At 35.2% G+C, this 19,100-nt stretch overlaps 1 protein-coding gene across 5 annotated transcripts in view; it reads right to left on the bottom strand.

Moving 5' to 3' along the window:
* LOC126817006 (chromodomain-helicase-DNA-binding protein 8) overlaps window positions 1-19,100 on the bottom strand; it is a 75,137-nt gene that overhangs the window by 37,907 nt on the left and 18,130 nt on the right. For 3 of the 5 annotated variants that reach the window (XM_050543806.2, XM_050543809.2, XM_050543808.2), the window contains exons 3-9: window positions 6,472-7,163; window positions 5,011-5,125; window positions 3,953-4,078; window positions 3,193-3,267; window positions 2,008-2,087; window positions 1,455-1,572; window positions 591-821 (exon numbers count right to left, since the gene is read on the bottom strand). In XM_050543806.2, coding sequence (XP_050399763.1) covers window positions 591-821; window positions 1,455-1,572; window positions 2,008-2,087; window positions 3,193-3,267; window positions 3,953-4,078; window positions 5,011-5,125; window positions 6,472-7,163 — 1,437 coding nt within the window. Of the gene's footprint in view, window positions 1-590; window positions 822-1,454; window positions 1,573-2,007; window positions 2,088-3,192; window positions 3,268-3,952; window positions 4,079-5,010; window positions 5,126-6,471; window positions 7,164-7,424; window positions 7,543-13,878; window positions 14,355-19,100 lie in introns of those variants that run through there. The other 2 variants (XM_050543811.2, XM_050543812.2) reach the window with 2 other exon arrangements.

Here is a 19,100-nt window from a genome sequence, read left to right as displayed (position 1 = left end):
AAAATATGTTATTTGAAAACAGAGATATAAACATGTATCTAATCGTTTGGCAAGGGAGGTAAGTATAAAGAGTGTGATATGACCGTAGAGTCTATCTAGGTTTGTCATATGACCGTAAAATATGGCTAGGTTTGTCACGTGACCATAAAGTCTGGCTAGGTTTGTCGTGAGGCCGTAAAATATGACTAGATTTATCATGTGACATTAAAGTTTGGCTAGGTTCAATTGTCAGTCCAAAACATTCCAAATTGACAGCAGTGCAATCAAAAATCTCAAATAAATCTGAATAAAAGGGACACAACTCTAATGGAACACAACATCTCCCATCAAGTTTGCTATTCATCTTGTACACCGCTTTGACAGGATCTATGTTCAAAGGACGGAAAAATATGAAAATACGATTGAACTTATACGCATGTGAAATATATACTTCGATATTCTCCTCGCGGACTTTCATCCTGTAATAACTGAACTGAAATAAATTTGGGTTTAACGTCCTTTTTCTCTGTTTCGACAGGGCTAGTCAAGACGGATAGCTCTCATTCAACAACTTCTTTGTGAAACTGAGATATGATATTGTTTATTTTTACCTTTCTTTCATCCTCTGGTGGTGGAACTTTAAATTTACGATAAGATTCAACTTTGGTTGGGTCGACATCTTGTTGTAGTTCCCAAGTACAATCCTCGTACGCCATACTCCTCCATTTTACAAGGAAATATGTCATCTCTTGCTGCGTGGCTGGATCCTTCGCGATTTGTTCATCTAAAACACGATCGACTTCCGTGTAATCTGGGTTGAAATATTCTTCATCATCTTCATTCTGGAGAAAATAGAAAAACTCATTTTGATATCAAATTACCAAGTTTCTTTATATAGATGAAATAAAATGGGGTTTACTTGCTACTGTTTTGCTCCGAGTGTGTTAATGAAGACGGGCATACATCAGTGTGCTATAAGGGAAATTTTGCCCGAACAGCGGCACTATGGCTTACTGTTATATCGAATTCTATATGCCAAGGGATCTTTTATGTGCACACCAAAGTGTACACAGGACCTCGTTTTTTTTATCTCATCGGAACGACAAGACAACTGTCCTTGTCAGGCCCTCTGTCCTGCACCACTGACAAGAGGGAAATCCAATTAACTTCCTCAGCCAACACCGAGAGTGAACCCACGATGTCATTTTGAGGTTAGTGACAGCGAATTGTTGAATTGAATTCCTGGGGCTTTGGCCTAATTTTCCCTAATCAGTGGTCCAGAAAAGGCGCCTGGCAAGCAATAGCACCTAGTTGCTCTGAATCTGGAAGGCAATTTCCACCACTGCATACAAGACTCATTATGTATAATAAATTGAGGAATTTATTTCCCCCAGTCGATAATTTCAAATTAAAATGATTTTTTTTTTTTTTTTTTTAAATTGAATTACCACGATGTAACTATTTCGACAACTTACCAATTCAAAGACATTTTGTTGTTGCTTTTTCTGTCTGAAACGTTTTATTTTACCCAGAATTCTCTTGTCTTTCTCTTCCAGTTCCTTCTGCGTCCTCCAATCACAGTGAAGATGAGAACTGTAACATAAATAGGATTTGAATAAATTAAATATTAGATAATTGTCGTCCAAAAATTAATTTTTTAACCAATGTCAATAAAGAAACAAGCTATCTCCAGGGGGCAGATGTTTAGGGCCAGTTTTTGCTGGGGGCAGTTGTACAGGGCCAGTTTGCTGGGAGCAGTTGTACAGAGCAAGTTTTGCTGGGGGCAGTTGTATGAGGCCAGTTTTTGCTGGGGACAGTTGTACAGGGCAAGTTGTGCAGGGGCCAATTGTGCTGGTGCCAGCTATGCTGGGGCAGTTGTGCTGGGGCCAGTTGTGCAGGGGCCAATTGTGCTGGGGGCAGTTGTGCTGGGGCCAGTTGTGCAGGGGTCAATTGTGCTGGTGCCAGCTGTGCTGGGGGCAGTTGTGCTGGGGCCAGTTGAAATATATTATTGAAGAAAGAATAACTTACTAATTTTTAAATTTGACCAGAAATTCTTCTTCCTCTTCTGTTATAGCAGGTTGAGTATCATCTCCATTTTCTGCACTCTCCTATAAATAAAATTGAAAGTAGTAAATATTAAATCTTGTCTTATTGTGATCTGTTTGTGTGGATCATTATTCTTAACAGATATACAACAGAGTGATCGGAGTTAATAATATATTGATAAACTTGTCTTAAGCTTTAGTTACACAAATAAAATTGAAAGTAGTAAATAGTAAATCTAGTCTTATTGTCATCTGTTTGTGTGGATCATTATTCTTAACAGATATACAACAGAGTGATCGGAGTTAATAATATATTGATAAACTTGTCTTAAGCTTTAGTTACACAAATAAAATTGAAAGTAGTAAATAGTAAATCTAGTCTTATTGTGATCTGTTTGTGTGGATCATTATTCTTAACAGATATACAACAGAGTGATCGGAGTTAATAATATATTGATAAACTTGTCTTAAGCTTTAGTTACACAAATAAAATTGAAAGTAGTAAATATTAAATCTTGTCTTATTGTCATCTGTTTGTGTGGATCATTATTCTTAACAGATATACAACAGAGTGATCGGAGTTAATAATATATTGATAAACTTGTCTTAAGCTTTAGTTATACAAATAATATAAAAGAAATAATAAGTTCAGTTAAAAGTTAAGCTAATAATAATATTGTCAGAAAATAGGAACGGTATGACGTTATATATATCTTCAACACAGAGGGAAAGAAGGGATCTTGTCTGAACGCCTACTCTTTTTAGAATGCCAGGTGTTCATTTAGGTGCCATCTGGAAGCCCCTGCACCCCTCCTATAAGGTTTCTATTTCTGCGTCACTAAAGGCCAAGAATAAACATCTCTAATAGTAAGTTCAGGGGGACTGCACCACACAAAATTTACACAAAAACAAATACACGGACAGGACATCATACTCAGGAAAACACAAACATACAGACAATTAAAAAAAAATGAATGGATCCGGGGGGCTAGCCGTAAGCGTCCACTGCGCTGTACAGTCCCGGGTCTGTAGTGACACAGTTTTCCGAACGGCTGTTTTGAATTACAGGATGACTTATAAGATCTTATGAGATTAAAAGAATTTATCTAACATAAAACCACCATGGTATATTGAGTATAAACAATCATATATAAATCATTATACATACATCTTTATCGCGTTTTCTGATTCGAACACCAAGTATTTTTTCTACAACTATAACTTCTTCACCTGTAGATTCATCCTACAAAAAAACATACAGCAAATTAATAAAGGTTAGAGAGAGAGAGAGAAATGGGGTTTAACGTCCACTCGACACAAACTAGGTCATTTCGGGACTAACATATGGTTTAATTTTATTTACATAATTCGCTTGCGCGTAGGGGTCTTTAGCAGTTGGAGGAAACCGGAGGACCCGGAGAAAACCCATGAGGTTGGACAGGCGACCCTACTCCTTGCCACGTAATAAAGGTTAGTCAAATTTTAATTTCCCTCTGCTTCTTTAGATAAAACAGTGATTCTGATGCTAAACACGATACATCAACCCATAGCAACATGATCACCATTAATATTAATATGACTCTCTAATATTGTACTGAAATATATCCATATTCATATACCAACAATTTTACTTGGCTACCCTTTTTTCACAAAATACTTTAAACCTCGCAGATCCTTGATTTCCATTTTTGCATACACATTCCCTAGCTTGCAAGACACAAGTTTAATTCACAGCCGCCCAAATATTTTGACACTGCGTCTGTTACCACAGTTCTTTTACATGCACGCCTTTATGTACACATGACTTCAGTTTTTTGTCCCATCTGAATGACTAGATAGCTGTCCTTGTCAGGCCCTCGGAGTCCTGCACCACTTACAAGAGGGGAAACAAGCTTTCTCAGCCAATACATATTAACCAATGAACTTACAGCTTTCATAGCAACAGGCCCGTTATCCAGTCCCTCGATATCAACCTCTGTATTATCGTCTGATAAATTTAAGTCCAGTTCATCCATATACTTCTTTCGTTTAGTATTACGAGATGATCGTCGTTTCTACAAAATAAATCATTTTATACATGTTAAAATGCTTGGACATCAAAATCAAACCAATTAAATTGTTTCTGTCATTGCCAAGAAAAACACTTTAACTTGGTTATAAATAGGGCCTCGAACGATTAGACATATTTCCATGCCAGACCCACCACCTTGCAGCACTGACCAGTGGAAACTAGGCTGGAAATTCAAGAGAAACGATCTCGCCCAACACTGATACCCAAACACAGCTCTGGGACAATTTGTCCCGAACAACTTGTCCCCAAGGACAACTCATCCCCGGTCTATTAATCCCTTAGAACTATTCATCCCCTAGGGCTAGTCTTCAGGCACGAAGAGAGGGAACTACTAATTTCTTCCTCCATTTTGCCTTCATATCTTTTTAAGCGATGAATTTCCATGGGAACAAATTATCCGGGGTGGAATTTGCCCGTACCCAAACACAGAACCTTCTGCATAGTGAGCCATGAACCTCACACACTGAGCCATATCGGCTCCTTATTTAAACATGCATTATGCAAGAGCAAAATCTGCTTATTACAAGTCTTTCTTTAGGCCTGAAATGTTATCTAAATAATCAATTAGACATTAATTAACTTATCCAGACCATAATAAACTCTCGATGTCAAGGCTAGCCTTCGATGTTGGCTGGATTAGATTCCTATATGCCGCTTACGGCCGTTGATAATTAAATCAATAAAGGTGGATAATCGAGACTTGCTGTTTATATTAATGATTTTAGTAATGATGACCGAGACTAGGCAAAAATTTCACGAGCTTCTTTCTCGGCTCATGGTGGATCAATTTGACTGAAATTTTCAGCAAATTACCTTTACACTATCTAGTTTTTAACTATTATAGCGAGAACTGCCATCTCGTTATCTCCCATAATGTATCTTTAAATAAGAATAAAAATAAAAATAAGTACGAACCAGTACACTATCATCATCTTTAGGTGAACCTTGTGGTGAGACATCAAGATCTGATAGGTCAGGTGACGTCGTCCGTTTACGTTTTTTATTCTTCTGCATAAATGTTGCTGGTGGTCTGAAATAAATAAATTTATATATATATATAATTTAAAAACATTTTCTATAGGACAGATCTTAATTAAACTCAGTGACGATATACAAAATGGCGCCTATGAATGAGGTCGGAAGAAGTTGGGTATTTCCATGGTTACCACTTAAGCATTCCAAACTGCAATCAACAGTATTTATTGAGGTTAATAGCCAAGAATTCATCTTTAATGGCTGTATTATTTTGAAAGTACTGAGTTGAGTTGTCCAACGTATAGGTTATAGGTTAATAGCTGTATTATTTTGAAAGTACTGAGTTGAATTGTCCAACGTATAGGTTTTAGATAATATGACCGGTCATCGATCTTTAAATAATATATAATTATATGACCGGTCATCAAACCAAAACCAGTTGATCTTTAAATAATATATAATTTACTTGTAAAGTTAATTACAGTTGTTAATTACATGGAAAATCACAGGAATTCCAGGAAATCATACGACAGATAAGTCTAATTGTTCATATATGGAGATCTGTAAATATTGATTTTAGTCGTGCCTGATATATAGGCACTATCAACTAGTACCTGATATTATCAACTTGGATATGTACGAATATTTATGACTGTCATTTGTTTGTTCAGGGTTGGTGGTTACACTATGGCTGAAATTTGGTGTATAGGGGTATCTCGGACCAAAGAGTAACATACATGTAGGCTAGGTGGTGTTGGGCCTAACACTTCCGATTTCGGAGTTACGAGCACAAGTAATAACAATATAAACAAAGAAAAAAACACAATTTTATGCCTGACAAAGCCTGAATTTGTTAATACAGGGTGTGTAGGGGTTTGGATGGTCGAATGGTTAGCATGTGCACTTTGTATCATAAGGTCTGTCATTGAGTCAACTGGTATGCTTTGATTCCTCGGTTGTTCGTGACAAGGAGTTGGGTAGTCTGTCCAACCTCATGGGTTTTCTCCGGATCCTTTCACGGCTTAAGACACATGTGTTAGTCCCAAAATGACCTAGTTTGTGTCGAGTGGACGTTAAACCCCATTTCTCTCTCTCTCAAGACTTGGTTACATGTATACTGACTGTCAATACTGTACCGTAGAAGACACATATACTGCTGTGGGCATACGGTTCAACGGCAGTATCAGTTCTAACTGCTAGCAAGAGTTGCATCACTATTCTGTGGATGACTAACGTATTAAATTAAACTTGCTCTCCTGACTAACAAGGTATTTTTTATTCTTTAAATGGCCGTACAGAAGGGAGCAGAGAAAAATAAAACAGGTCTTTTGTGTTACAGAAGGGAGCAGAGAAAAATAAAACAGTGCTTTTGTTTTACAAATAAGACATGATCTAACTTACTTTTTTCTTTTAGTAAAAAGTTTTGATGTCGGTGGTTTTTTCTCCGGTGTTTCAGTCTTCTCTACTACTGCTTCCTCAACTGGTTTTTCGACATCGATCATCGTTGTCGACGTATCGGCAGCTGAATCAGTTGTTTCTACGACAACATCACCTTCAACTGCAACATCAGCCGGAGGAGCATCCGTCACAACTGTTGTAGCTTTCACTTTCTTTTTCCTCTTTTTCGGTTCTTTCGGCGTTTCTGGATCCGCTGGGTCTTTTGGTTTCTTAGGTTTTCGTTCTTTCTTTTCCTTTTTCTCTCCATCTTTTTTCACACGCTTTTTTCTCGGTTTCTTTTCCGGAGAGCTTTCGCCTTCCGTACCGTCTGTGACCGTCGATAATAACGAATCGGGATCAACCACTTTTGGTATGTCCGTTAAACCAGATGCCTGTGCCTTAGCGATCGCATCTGCTATAATTCTGTTGGCCTTTTCTTGACTTTGATTAGATTTCGTGAGGCCCGGCATTTCGAGTTTTTGTATCGGGGTAGGATCGGCATCAAGAGGCGTAAATTTATAAGGATCTAGCGTAGGAGGAGAGAGCGGGGGACAGGTTTCGGGGGTATTTAAACCCTGATGTGTAGAATGGATGGATGGTTGTGAGGTAGACGTCGGTAAAACCTGAATGGATGGAGCAAATGATGGAGTATCAAGCTGAAAAACACAAAATAAAAAACAATTTAAGGAAGAATTCTTGACTCAATAAATATCGAAAACAAAGAGAATTTCAAGATGACATTACAGTAGGTAAAACACAGTACATCCACCTACAGAATCATTTTTTATCTGTTAATGAAAGGATGACTTTTAACAAACTGGTAGGATGACATAAAGGTACAAGTATGTGTGTGTTCAGATTTATAAACAGAATTGATATGAAATAGGTGTTTAACAAGTTACGTTTTCTGCACTAACGTGGCTTATAGAGACGAGTATACTCCATGCAGCGTGTCCTGAAAACGGTTCTACGGCCGACCCTTATTTTGATTTCCAATCGTCACAGGATCACGACCTCATGTTTTGATCTCATTTGAATCCTGTCTGAGAAGTTCCAAGCAACTTTCTCTTGGTTACTCGCCAGAATAAAAGAGTCACACATATAACAGTTATTTCAATAAGTAAAGCTAATAATGCAGTGTATATCAGTGTATAGGAGTATCATTGTCTAGTATAACCATGTGAAATGAAATGAAATGAAATGGGGTTTAACGTCCTACTGTTTTGCTCCGAACTGGGCTAATGAAGACGGGCATTCGCCATACAGTGTGCTATGAGGGAAATTTTGCCCGGACAGCGGCACTACGGCCTACTCTTATATCGAATTCCAACTGTCAAGGGATCTTTTACGTGCACGCCAACGAGTACACGGGACCTCGGTTTTTCGTCCCATCCGAACGACTAGACAGCTGTCCTTGTCAGCCCCTCCGTCCTGCATCACTGACAAGGGAGAATCACACCGGAAAATCGGGATGAACTTTCTCGGCCAATGCAGGGATCGAACACCCGATCTCCAGGCTAGCGAGCCAGCGCCTTACCCACTTAGCCACCGTGATCCCCAAGTAGTATAACCATGTATAGGAGTATCATTGTCTAGTATAACAGTGTATAGGAGTATCATTGTCTAGTGTAGTGTAACAGTGTATAGGAGTATAATTGTCTAGTATAACAGTATATAGGAGTACATTGTCTAGTATATCAGTATATAGGAGTATCATTGTCCAGTGTAGTGAACCTTCTTATAAAAGTTATATTATACAATGTAATGTAACAAATTCTATAGATAATAAAGTTACATAGTATTAATTATTAATTCTACTATCATACACAATTGTGAAATAAATGAAAATATCCAAGCTATAATAGTAGTAATATTGTTATTAACACAAGGTACAATTTTATGGATACACAATTACTGAGTTGACCTTTCGATGAGGATACTCTCGTCTTCATCTAGTACATGATACAGACGAGAGTATTATCTTCGTTGAAACGTTGCTTAGTATTAAACTCAGTAATTGTGTATCCATAAAATTTTACGGATACCTTGTGTAAATATGTTCAATTACTAAATGCCAATCAATAAAAGCAATCAAAGAAGAAATATTTTTAGCAATTTATGAAAACCAACTATGTCTAGTTGTTAAGTGAAGTAAAAGTACATGTAGTAATATCGTTATTAATTTATAAAACCTAACAGCTGTCGTGTCAAATCATGGAGTTCCGTGACCATCTACAAATTTATTACGCATCAGTTACATGTATATACCACTAACACAATTGAATCTTCTATTTGGAAACTCTTAATCTTAAATTGATTGGTTACCAAAAAATAATGTCTGCTTACAGTAAGTGAGCTTTCAGAGAGATAAACAATGGTTATTATTCAAGAATATTTCAAACATAGATGCTTAAAATTTCTAAATTATCAATAAGTAAGATTAATGACAATAAACTATATTCTGATTCCTAACGATTTATTTCTGCTTTATGCCAAGTTTGAATCATTAGAAATACCAGACAGCCAGCCTGCCACAAAACAAAAGAAATATATATCCAGTATATTAATGCCAACTTCTGAATGCTGGTTACCAATGGTTACCATCCTAAGATAGAAGTTGAACTTAACACAAATAAAAATTAGATACAATTTAAACAGATGTTATAAATGTGTAAGATTCTATCTGAGTTGTAACGTGAGACGAGAGTAGATTATAATATATATATATATATATAGGAGTGTTGTTAATATACATGTATATATTTTATTTCCTTCTATCTTAATATATGACCTTTTACAGAAATGAAATGAAATGGGGTTTAACGTCCTACTGTTTTGCTCCTAAACTGGGCTAATGAAGACGGGCATACACCATACAGTGTGCTATGAGAGAAATTTTGCCCGGGCAGCGGCACTACGGCCTTCTCTTATACTCTTATATCGAATTCCAACTGCCAAGGGATCTTTTATGTGCACGCCAATGTGTACACGGGACCTCGGTTTTTCGTACCATCCGAACGATTAGACAGCTGCCCTTGTCCGCCCTCCGTCCTGCATCACTGACAAGGGGAAACAACGCCGGAAAATCTGAATGAACTTTCTCGGCCAATGCAGGGATCGAACACCCGACCTCCAGGCTAGTGAGCCAGCGTCTAACCCACTTAGCCACATGATCCCCCGACCTTTTACAAAGAAACATTACAGTCCTGATGCACAATTCGTTAAAATATTTCTCACAGCTGAATCAACAGCTAATATGTACGCAGATTATTTAATATTTAATGAAGAAAACAAAATCAAAATATCAACGCTAGATAATCTTTCAGATTGGGAGAAAAGAGAGAGAGAGCGAGAGAGAGAGAAATGGGGTTTAACGCCCACTCGACACAAACTAGATCATTTCGGGACTAACACATGGTTCAATTTTACTTCAATACTTCGCTTGCGCGTAGGGGTCTTTAGCAGTGGGAGGAAATTGGAGGACTCGAAGAAAACCCATGAGGTTGGACAGGCGACCCTACTCCTTGTCACATACAACCGGGGAATCGAAACCACGCCAGTTGACTCAATGACAGATCTCATGATACAGCACGCACGTGCTAACCATTCGGTCATCCAACACCCACCCCCCCCTAAATTAATGAGCATGTCTAATATCTAGCATGATAACAAATTATTCTAGCTTGAAGAGTGTCGTCACCTCTTTATGTATCAACAGAACAATCGACCACATTATATAATCATATATAGTCATAAAAACCTATCCATGGCCTATGGTTGATATAATCTTTAGTCAGAAAAAATCTATAGGACTGTAGTCAATATACAGGTAATCTTTGTAGGATATTCAAAAGTAAGGAATAAAACAAAACACAATGAATTATATTATGGATTATCACTGGTAGTTACATCTCACAATCAACAACCACCACATCTATCTATGGATTATATCACTAGTAGTAACATGTATATCTCACAGTCAACAACCACGACCATATCTATAAACATACACAGTACAATTCAAGAGACAATATAACGAGTCACGTCACAGGCCTAGCTTTCTTTAACACAGAAAGAATTCCTGCTTTATAAATCCACAAAAATTTAAATGATAAAATGAAGATTAACTCACAGGCCTTGTATTCCATAAGAGAACCAAATCCTTTGTTTTGTTTTTAATTTTTAAGATACATAGATGGTTGGTTTTAATGTCTGTTTCCACCAAGGATGATTAAGTTACACACATGACCAGGCTTTATAAACATACACAATACCAGATCAGGAAATTAATTACACAAAAAGAATTATCGAATAATTTGATCAGCTATCGTGAAGTTTAACATCCACTTGTATTGAGTATAAAATCTAACAGATAGACTTAGAACTAAACAAAGATATCCATGATCCAATAATTTGATCACATATTTAACATCCACTGGTATTGAGTATTAATCTAACAGATAGACTGAGAACTAAACAAAGATATCCACTAGTTATAAAATGTTTCAAATTAAACAAAGAAATGTTGCTATGATGGTAGTTCACAGCTTGATCAGGTCATGGTGTAGTACAACTGACACATGTAAAAAAATCAAACAAATAAAAAATCACTCAAGCGAAACATCATCTCAATCAACATCTCATAACCTGAATAGTTCACAATTCTCAACAAAACATTTAACCTGAGTAGTTCACAATTCTCAACAAAACAATTTTTTATCCATCCCTTGTACACACACATCTCATAATAAAAAAAAAAAAACGTCTATTTATTAGAAAAATCAATTTAAGGAAGGTGTTATTTAACAACTAACATGTGCGTAAAAACCTCACATTTAAATAATTTGACGTCTTAATGATTGAGATATTATTCAGGTCAAATAAGTCTTGTAATAGAATCAACAAAATACATGAGTTAAAATACAAGACTGGATCATTACGTGGCACATGCCCTTGGATATATATATACCGGAATAGTCAGGAATAAACAATCTCTATTTAGTTGGTAATTAACAACCAAATACCAGTATTTACAAAGTTCATAACAGACTATGAGTTATGCTCCAGAATAAAAAAATTGTATACTGATAACGATGTTTCCATGGAAACAGAAAATTATTAAAAGCATGAAGATTGTAATTAGCAATAGTACAACCAATGTTGATGTGTGTAGAAAATTTTATGAACATATCTTGAATGGTTTAATAAGATGTTCAAGAAACAAATGAGTTTAAGATCCTATATTTCTGCACCGACTGGGCTATTGAAAACAAATCAGAGAGAGAGAGTCATTTCGGGACTAACATATGGTTTAATTTTATTTCAATAATTCGTTTGCACGTAGGGGTCTTTAGCAGTGGGAGGAAACCGGAGGACCCGGAGAAAACCCACAAGGTTGGACAGGCGACCCTACTCCTTGTCACGTACACCCTTCTCCATGCCAGGTCATAAGGCCTGCACCACGCACAAGGGAAACCAAGCTGACGTGACATTTCATTTATGAGCAGTCACCGGATTAGAAATCCAGCGCTTTAACAAGACAATTTTTATTAATAAAGCAATCACTGAGAACAGTTACAATCACACAGAGAGAGAGGGAGAAAGAGAGAGAGAGAGGTTGAAGGTCTACTTGACATAATTTTGGTTCAATTTTATTTCAATAATATGTTTTAATGTGGAGGTCATAGATTTCGTTTATTTGATAAAGATATAATAGACTGAGAATGAAATTATGTTATATTATTATTATTCATCTGTCAATGTGTATGTGACATTATGCATGAATTGATGTATATTTTTAAAACTTGTAACATAATAACGTAATTATTCGTATAACTCATTCCAATTAAAGTAGCAAATTGGTTATAAATTTATAAAAACCAACCACGCTCACATTTAAACATGGGTTAGAACATACTCTAGTCATCTACAAGCTTATTATAAACCTCAACATTTATACAACATTAGACACCATGGATACACAGGGGGTTGGATGGCCAAATTGTTAACAAGTGCGCGTTGCATCATAAGGTCTGTTATTGAGTCAACTGGCATGGTTTTGATTCCCCGCTTGTAAGTGACGAAGGCGTATGGTTGCCTGTCTAAGCTTGTGGGGGTTTTCCGGGTCCTCCAGTTTTCTCTCACTGCTAAAGACCCCTACGCGCTAACAAATTATTTTAATAAAATTGAATCATATGTTAGTCCTGAAATGACCTAGTTTGTGTCTAGTGGACGTTATCCCCCACCCCCCTCTCCTTGGATACACAGAAACCCGGACTTTATCAAGTACAAATTATCACATAAAATAGGGCAAAATTCCAAGTAGCTTAAACTGATAGAGTATCTCAACTGTGTCTATTCAACAATTAGTCTATTGTCCCTTTAAGTAAGTTGGATATTGACGTCATGGATATAAACAGTTGTTCAATAGTTTAACGTAATGTAAATATCAACGAATAGAAACTTGTTAATGTTTATAGATAATAACATTGATCACTTTCTATTTATATCAACTTTACACTGGACAGACTGACATTAACACAAACTATTTCTAAATCAATTTTATACGCAATAAATAATCTCTTCGTAAAAATATATCAACTATGATGATGACAGCTGTGTTTGCAACAACCAACCAGAATTAAATTCAATTTGCATAAACTTGTATTAACTTGTATCTTATTGATGGCTTAGCTTCACGGCCCAGAATCATTCAACCGCCCAGAATCAACTAAAGGTCGGGAATCACCCAACCGCCCAAAAGCACCCAACAGTCCAGAATCATCCAACGGTCCAGAACACTCAACCGCCCAGAAGCATCCAACAGCCCAGAATCGCAAAACGGTCCAGGTATACCAAAACAACAAAAGTGGAAAGCCCTTTATGTAACAACATTTCACAATAACCGGAATAAATAGAAATGAGGTGGGACTTCAACATCCTACTCATCTCAACCCAAATAATGACGACAGGCATCTATACACAATCGTATACATCATGCAGTCGACTCTGAAGGAGATTGAGTCTGCATAGCAACCTTTTCGCATACTCTTCATAGAATGCCACCATCTCGGCCAAATTCTCCTACCTTGGATTGCAAACGTAACCATAGAAACACAGATTACCCTGACTAACACAGTTAAACCTATTACAATCCGATTTGAATGTTGTTTATTTATTGTGAAATTGAGATAATCTAACACTGACTGAATGACTTCGGCAGGCTAAAACATGTATCTATTAGTATTGTCAATCATATTCCCTCGAGTCCATCCGATCATATTTCAAATAACAGAGTTGAATATTGCAGAAACTATGAAATATTTATACCAATACGAAATGTTAACATGCCAATTAAACATATCTACCCACCATTTTCATTAATAATATATCCTTGATATTATTGTATTCAAATCACAGGTAGGTGATTGTGTCACAGGTAGGTAATTGTGTCACAGGTAGGTACAAACGATCATCATTATAAAATATGATAGTTACATCATAACACAGAGAGAATGTCTTAAATTCTTTGTTAGAATGTTTCAAATCACATAAATTCCTCACTCACTAAACAAATAGAAATTGTCACAGATAAAATCCAGCTCAATCTGTAATATTGAGGCTTTATAACTTCAGCGTATTTCCAATTAACAGCAGTGTTTACTAAACTTCACCAAGTAAAACACAGTAAAATCAGAAATCACGAAATATTTATTAGAGATGAGTTCTTGGTCAGTCCTCATATCATAAACACAGCCATTTCAAAACCTCAAACAGTAAAATTGAAATATTTACAAATGTTGACAGCTCACTTATTTTCTACGCTTGATCAATTTCAAATATTCACATAGAAAGAAGTGTAATTTCACCTATTTCCAATAATAACTATATAACTGTTTCAATCCTTCATCATGAGAGGAAAGACTGAGAGAAGTGAATAATAATAAAATATAATTTATATGAATGAAGGAGTGGTTAAAAATCTTATGTAAATATACTTATAACATCAAATAAATATACATCCTTAAAAACATCTAACTACTTACTCACTCAACTTTAAAACATAGGCTAATATATCATCATATGATTCATTCTACACAACAACATAAAAAAAAAATTCAACTAATATAATATCAGTTTTAATCTTGATAAATTTAACAAATAGAATCCAACAGAACTCTAAACACACAGAAATCTAACTATTCACAAACAGTTATAAATATTCCAAAATGTCTGTAGTTAATAACTCTAACGAAAAACACCAACAAATTCAAACTAAATCGACAGAAATACTTTATCAAAATATGTAACCTTTCACAATCAGTTATAAATATTCCAACATGTCTTCAGTTAATGGATCCACATTATTTTTATGAACAACACAAATCACTTTAACAAGTGAAGAAAGAAATACTCTGTATCCTGTCCAATACTCCATCAATTAAATATAGAGAAAAATCCACAAATTGATTATCATAATTTCACAGGGAATAAATAATCCAAAATGTCCGCTTACTCATTTTAATAACTGCACATGGTTTTTTATAAACACAAAGTATAAGATAAGACATAAAGAAAGGGGTCTGACCTGACCTCCACTCACTAGCCACATTTAAACTGAGAGGAGTGTCAAGGCTGGTGAATGTTTTAATATAACTCTGTGATTACTGGTGAATAAAGACTGAGTAGAAGTCTGTAGAAACATACAAGACAAGCTGCAGTCCCTTCTCCACTCTCAAACAAAGAAAAATCTTATCAATAGTTTTTAGTTAGAGGCTATGATAAATGGAGGGAAATTTAGTGTCAAGATCATATTCTTGTATTTTAAATAGAAAGCGTACAACAAGATGGCTATAGTACTAGAGCAGAGATTTATTTAATTATTTAAAATAAAATCTAATATTTACAAACGCATACAGAATAGCCGACGTATATCAATGGATAAATAGCTGCATGTATTTTTAAAATAAAATTTTGGTCCAATTATCACGAATAAAATAAAATTCATTTATTTTTTTATTTTTTTTTTAAATCATGGATTCCATACTTTAGAACCTGATGTTTTTATCAAAACAAATTTTTCAAACAGGCTGAATAGGCATATTTATAAATGTTTATAAATTAATAGTTTCATGTTTGTTAAAATGAAATTTGTAATCCGATTATTCAAATATTTCTATTGTAAATGTTTTGTTTTTAGATCAGAAATCTTGTAGAAAGATTCAGAATATCTTGCATCTAACCAAAAATTGGTCTCTGGTCATAGAAAGGACTTGGAATTTAGAAGCTGAAGGAACCAGGAGAGTGATAGTGTATTGTATGTGTGTGATATAAATATATACTCAGCAGGTGTAGAGATATATATAGAAATAACTGTGGAATATGTCTGTATTTATCATCTATAACCGTGCAATATGCCTGTATATTACATGTATCTATCATCTATAACCGTGCAATATGCGTATATTATCTATTATATATACTACTATATATCACCCAAAGGTATTAACTGATTACATTGTATAAATTCCAGTAATAACTCCAATATCAAACCATATTAACACTACACAAGATGCGATTAATCAAATTAAAGGTAGTTTAACGTCCTACTATTCTGCTCCGACTGGGCTAATAAAGATGGGTATATACCATGTAGTGTGCTAGGATGGACATTTTGCCCGGAAAGCAGCACTATGGTCTACTCTTATTTCAAATTCCCACTGTCAATATGTACACAGGACCTCGTTTTTTTTATCCAATCCAAAAGACTATACATTGTCCCTTGCCGGGCCCTTCACCTTGCACTACTGACAAGAGCGAAAACACACTGAGATCGAACCCCAGATCTCCGGGTTAGTGTGCCAGCACCTTAATAACTGAGCCAATACAGACTTCTTTTTATTTTATAAGCAATATTTTTATTCTGATTTGTATCTGAGTAGGGATTGGGGAACAGCCCGAACAGGCATAGCCTATATTAAACCCCCTCTCCTTGATTAATTCAAGGTATGTTCACAATAACATTTCATACTTGACTCACATATTTCTTGGGGTTTTTTTTATAGGAATTTTAAGTAACTGTATCAGATTACAGCCCATGATAACAGATTCGATGTTAAATTATTTAAATTATCCAACAGTTTGTATGCTGTATTTCAGACAAATTTAAACTTGATGAGACTGACGGTTTAGGTAATTGCATGTTACTTTGTTAACACAGGCATGTCTGAACAGGATTCAAGATGTTTCAATTAAAATACCTAACAAGATGAATCATAATTCACTTTAAATATTAAAACTAAAATAATAATTTCAAGGATGAGTCATCCATTAAACAGATCTAAACATATGGTTTATTAATAATACATGTTGTAAGTTACATATACACAAATCAAATGGAACTTAAAGATACATTATGGGAGATTAGATAAAGAGTTGGTAGGGTCTCACTATAAAAGATAAAAACTAGATAATGTAAAGGAAATTTGCTGAAAATTTAAGTCAAATTGATCCACTCCGAACCAAGATTTTAGCGATTGAATTTTCGGCTTAGCCTCGATCATCATAAGTAAAGTCAGTACGACAAAAAACATAGTCTCGATTATCCATTTCACGATTAAATTATGAATGGAAGTCTAACAGGAAATCTGAACCTAATCCAATAAACATCGCAGGCTGGCGATGACATCGAGAGTTGATTATGGTCTGGATAAGTTAATTAAGATCTAATTAATAATTCAGATAACATTTTAGATCTAAAGAAAGACCTGCAATAGGCTGATTTAGCTCTTGCATAATGTATGTTCAATTATCCATTCTATACTTAAATTATTAAAATCATTGAAAATCCTGACCATTTGATGATCTAGCTGATTATGGGCTTGTCATGTGAATAAATGTCTAATTAATAATTTATATAGTACAGGTATTTGAGGCCAAATAGGCAGATTTAGCTTTAATACATATTTAACTTATTTTAAATTAACTTGTTTCATTTTCTTACAGTCATATATACATCTCTCTCTCTTCTCTCTACATTCTCTCATTGAAACCATATCTTCTTTTTGTCCTTGAAAACCAGTTTCTTCATAAAGGGAGAGAACTCTATTTTAATAAAATTTGTGAGAAATCTCAAATTTCAACATTTTAGCAAAGGTTGATGTCTCCTCTTCAAAACATTCAACATTGATTAAAAAATTTGATACGTATTGCGATTCAAGTTCAGAAATATGATTCGTATCACGATTCATAACCAGGTCAATATTTACTAACAAAACAACAGAATAAATAAATAATTGATATTTTTAGTCCTGCCAATGTCGAAGAAATAAAACTGTTTTATATCACAATATTGATCAAAATAACGATTAAAACAATTTAAGAATGTTTGTATGGATAATGTGTGACGTGGACAATTAAAGTGACAGATTCCTTAAACGTACATTATGCAAGAGCAAAATCTAGTATTGGCCTCAAATACTATATAAATTATCAATTAGACATTTATTCACATGACAAGCTCATAATCAGCTAGACATCAAATGGTCAGGATTTTCAATGATTTTAATAATTTAATAATGGATAATTGAACATACATTATGCAAGAGCTAAATCTGCTTATTACAAGTCTTTCTTTAGGCCTGAAATGTTATCTAAATTATCAATTAGACATTAATTAACTTATCCAGACCATAATAAACTCTCGATGTCAAGGCTAGGATTCGATTTTGGCTGGATTAGATTCCTATATGCCTCTTAACGGCCATTGATAATTAAATCAAAACACTGGATAATCGAGACTATGCTGTTTATATTAATGATTTTAGTAATGATGACCGAGACTATGCCAAAATTTCACCCGCTTCGTTCTCGGCTCATAGTGAATCAATTTGACTGAAATTTTCAGCAAATTACCTTTACACTATCTAGTTTTTAACTATTATAGCGATAACTGCCATCTCTTTATCTTATCTCCCATAATAGATTCAATGTCACATGATTCAACATGCGAATCATGACCAGGTGAATTGCGATACATCGATTCAACGCCATATATCATGCCAGCACTATGTCAGAAGTCTCGATTCAAATTAGGTTATCGAGATCCCTGCAGTATGTGCCCTACAGTGGTGTTACTGACTACACTCCATCAAGCGATGGTTTACGTGTACGCCAACAGGACCTCAGTTTTAGCTTGTGAAGCCACTGTCGCTCCGTCATGGCTAGAACATCCCATACCATATTTTATATACTAACAAAGACTGTTATGGCTCGAACACCCCATACCACATTTTATATACTAACTGAGTTCTGACTAGAACACCCCATACCACATTTTATATACTGACTGAGACAGTCAAATAGTTTTATTGTTTGTTACAGTTTATGGGTTTATTTAACCCCAGGTTTCTTTGTTCACTGAACCATGACCAAATCAAAGATGGCCGTTGATCATCTAGTCAGTCCCCTAGTCTCAACTCTCACTTGCTTTGTTTCACCTTTAAAACCACCTGTTAACTTTTAACACCTGTCATCTTCAACTAATCTAGGTTAAATATAGGCCACAAATATACAATTATTTGCACATTCCAGGC

This window comes from Patella vulgata, chromosome 3, assembly GCF_932274485.2.
Source record: "Patella vulgata chromosome 3, xgPatVulg1.2, whole genome shotgun sequence".
Taxonomy (NCBI): domain Eukaryota; kingdom Metazoa; phylum Mollusca; class Gastropoda; family Patellidae; genus Patella; species Patella vulgata.
Note: the sequence above shows the minus strand (reverse complement) of the source record. Positions and strands in the feature narration are given on the sequence as shown.